The sequence below is a fragment of the Thunnus albacares genome, chromosome 12 (genome assembly GCF_914725855.1).
Source record: "Thunnus albacares chromosome 12, fThuAlb1.1, whole genome shotgun sequence".
Taxonomy (NCBI): domain Eukaryota; kingdom Metazoa; phylum Chordata; class Actinopteri; order Scombriformes; family Scombridae; genus Thunnus; species Thunnus albacares.
This window is the reverse complement of record NC_058117.1, coordinates 30121102-30123841: the sequence shown is the minus strand read 5'-3', so window position 1 is coordinate 30123841 and position 2740 is coordinate 30121102. Positions and strand designations below refer to the sequence as shown.

General features: G+C 42.0%; 1 protein-coding gene across 1 annotated transcript; it reads right to left on the bottom strand.

Annotated features, from left to right (window-relative positions):
- Nucleotides 1–741: 741 nt before the first annotated feature.
- LOC122993435 (tripartite motif-containing protein 16-like protein) lies at nt 742–2384 on the bottom strand. Its single transcript, XM_044367587.1, has 3 exons — nt 1875–2384; nt 1793–1803; nt 742–1350 (listed from the first exon to the last, which is right to left on the bottom strand). Exons 1-3 carry the CDS (start codon nt 2348–2350, stop codon nt 791–793), a joined length of 1047 nt encoding a protein of 348 aa, XP_044223522.1. The 5' UTR covers nt 2351–2384; the 3' UTR covers nt 742–790.
- Between the last annotated feature and the right edge of the window lie 356 nt (nt 2385–2740).

Below are 2740 nucleotides of genomic sequence, written 5' to 3'. Positions count from 1 at the left end.
GCTTTCGGGTTGTAAATAAAAACTTAGCAGTGTGTTATTTGAGATTACACATCTCTGGAAATCTGATTGACCAACGTGGAAATACTTGAAACCAGATGTCAAGAATGATTTATTCATTTTACAGTTTAATAATTTCATGACTGGACTTGATAGAGTCTACACACATTTCTTTTCCTGTTGTTGAAATGCAAGGTTTTTTGTTTGTTTTGTTTGTTTTGTTTTTTTATTTATTTTTGTTAAAACCAAGGTTGAGTAATGAGTAAGAAAACTTAGAAACAACACAAATCTTCATCAAACATCTATTATGAATATGACTCTTGTTCAATGATTTCATGTTCAGATTCACTTCATTCACGCAATCAGTTAGTTTAACCCAGAATGTCAGCTATGTACAAGAACATAATAAATGATCTCCTTGTTAATTATTATCAAGATAATTATAGTTCTATAACACATTTCTTTACAAATTTACAAAGTGATGAGAGCAGAATATCTATGATGAAGTTCTGCTGTTTTCTCTGTTGAAGACGCTGAAGTGGAAGAGAAACAACAGCACAAAAATCGTGACCAGTGATAGCCTTCATGGATAAAAATATGAATTTTAAAGAGACACAAAACATCATCAGAATAACAAATGATAAAAAAAGTGTTGACAATCTCAGTTTGATTGACAACTGATCTCTGTGCAGTTCAGAAACACCACAGCAACGGGCTCTCAGAGACAATGGAGACAAAAACATGAAGAATTAAAACAAAGAATTTGACACATGAAGTCTGAAATGACTTCTGTCTATTTCAGTTTACAGAACTCAGCTGTGTTTCCATCATTATAAAGACGTAGTCCAGCATAGAGAGGCTGAGTGAATGTGGTCTGGACTCTGTGGAGGAGAGTCATGGTTTTCATGGTTTTAGAGACGTTGTAGAAGGACAGAATACCTGCTCTGTGATCCAGGTACACTCCTACTCTGGAGGACCGACGACCTGAGACAGGAGTTGAGATGTTGTTGAACCAAAAATTATAACTGTCAGTGTCACATCTTAAAGCCCAAGATTTGTCATTACGTCCAAATATACATTCATTTGAGCCTCCTGCTCTGCTGATATTCTTGTATGCGACTGCTACATAAACTCCTCTCCCTCTCCACTCCACCTCCCAGTAACAACGTCCAGTCAGACTCTCTCTACTCAGGACCTGAGGCCATCCAGTGAATCTGTCTGGGTGACTAGAATAAGACTGTTGACTTGTTACCGTTGCTTTTCTGTTCAACTCAGATAATAACAGCTGTGTGTTTACAGTGTTTGGATCCAGTGTGATTTCACATGAACATTTTAAGAACTCAGCTCTGGTCTTGGGTTCTCGTTCTGACAGTAAAACGTCCACTTCGGTCCCTGTCAGTGAGATGTTTGTCCATTTCTCCCTCAGGAAGTTGTGTAGAAACTGGTTGTGATCCTCTGTGTGTGAGAGCTGCTTCAGTTCAGCGTCTTTCCTCTTCAGCTCAGTGATCTCCTGCTCCAGCTTCTTCTGAAGCTCTTTGACTCGACTCACTTCAGTTTCCTGCTGGGATCTGATCTGCTGCTTCACATCAGAGCTTCTTTTCTGGATGAGACGGATCAGCTCAGTGAAGATCTTCTCACTGTCCTCCACTGCTTTATCAGCAGAGCGACTGACGGCCTCCACCTCCTGTTGAAGCAGCTTCACATCTTTCTCTCTGTCCTGGATTCTCTGCTGGATTTGTTGTCGACTCACCTCGATCTCTCTCTGCCTCTCAGTCCTTTCTGCTGCAGCTGAAACTGTGTCGTGACCTTTATGTTCATCCAGAGAGCAGAGATAACAGATACTCTGCTGATCAGTATGGCAGAACATCTTCATCACCTCATCATGACGAGAGCAGATGTTCTCCTGGAGCTTCTTGGAGGGGTCGAACAACTTGTGTTTCTTTAATGGAGCTACATCATAGTGAAGCTGGAGGTGTTTCTCACAGTAAGAAGCCAGACAATTCAGACAATATTTGAGGGCTTTCAGCTTCCTCCCAGTGCAGACATCACAGGCCACATCTTCAGGTCCAGCATAGCAGTGATCAGCAGGAGCAGCTTGGAGTCCAGTCTTCTTCAGCTCCTCCACTGTATCTGCTAACATGGTGCTTTTCATCAGGACAGGCCTTGGTGTGAAGGTCTGTCTGCACTGAGGGCAGCTGTAGATTTTCTTCTCATCCTCTCCATCCCAGAAACCTTTAATACAGCTCATGCAGTAGCTGTGTCCACAGGGAATAGTCACCGGATCCTTCACTAGATCCAGACAGATCGAACAGCAGAATTTTACTCCGTCCAGCTGAGCTCCTTGCTGCGACATTTCACCTCTCAGTGGCAATGACTGTCTGAGTTTCACTCTCTGAGAAGTGAAACTAGTTTGAGCTCTGATCTAAACAGCATGTGATTCTGCAGTGAATGAAGGCTGCAGCTCTTTTACATGTTGGTTACACCCATCTTCAAACTGTAGATCTGAAGGGGAGGGAACAAGGAAATATGTGGACAGACTGGAGCTTGTTGTGTTTGAAAGCAGGAAGAAGAGGGAGGAGTTATCAAGCTATGATTCATTCCAGGAGGAGGAGCAGTTTGAGAGAGATACTGTGTGTTTAACCCTTTTTTCTACAATGAAACTCACGTCTCATTTGAAAACACTGGTCACCTGCTTTCTGGTGTCAAAGTCATCTTGGAAATTTAGGAGAGATCTACAGATGAC

Excerpts from the sequence above, each read along its gene's own strand:
- LOC122993435 (XM_044367587.1), bottom strand. The coding sequence starts at position 2,350 with ATGTCGCAGCAAGGAGCTCAGCTGGACGGAGTAAAATTCTGCTGTTCG.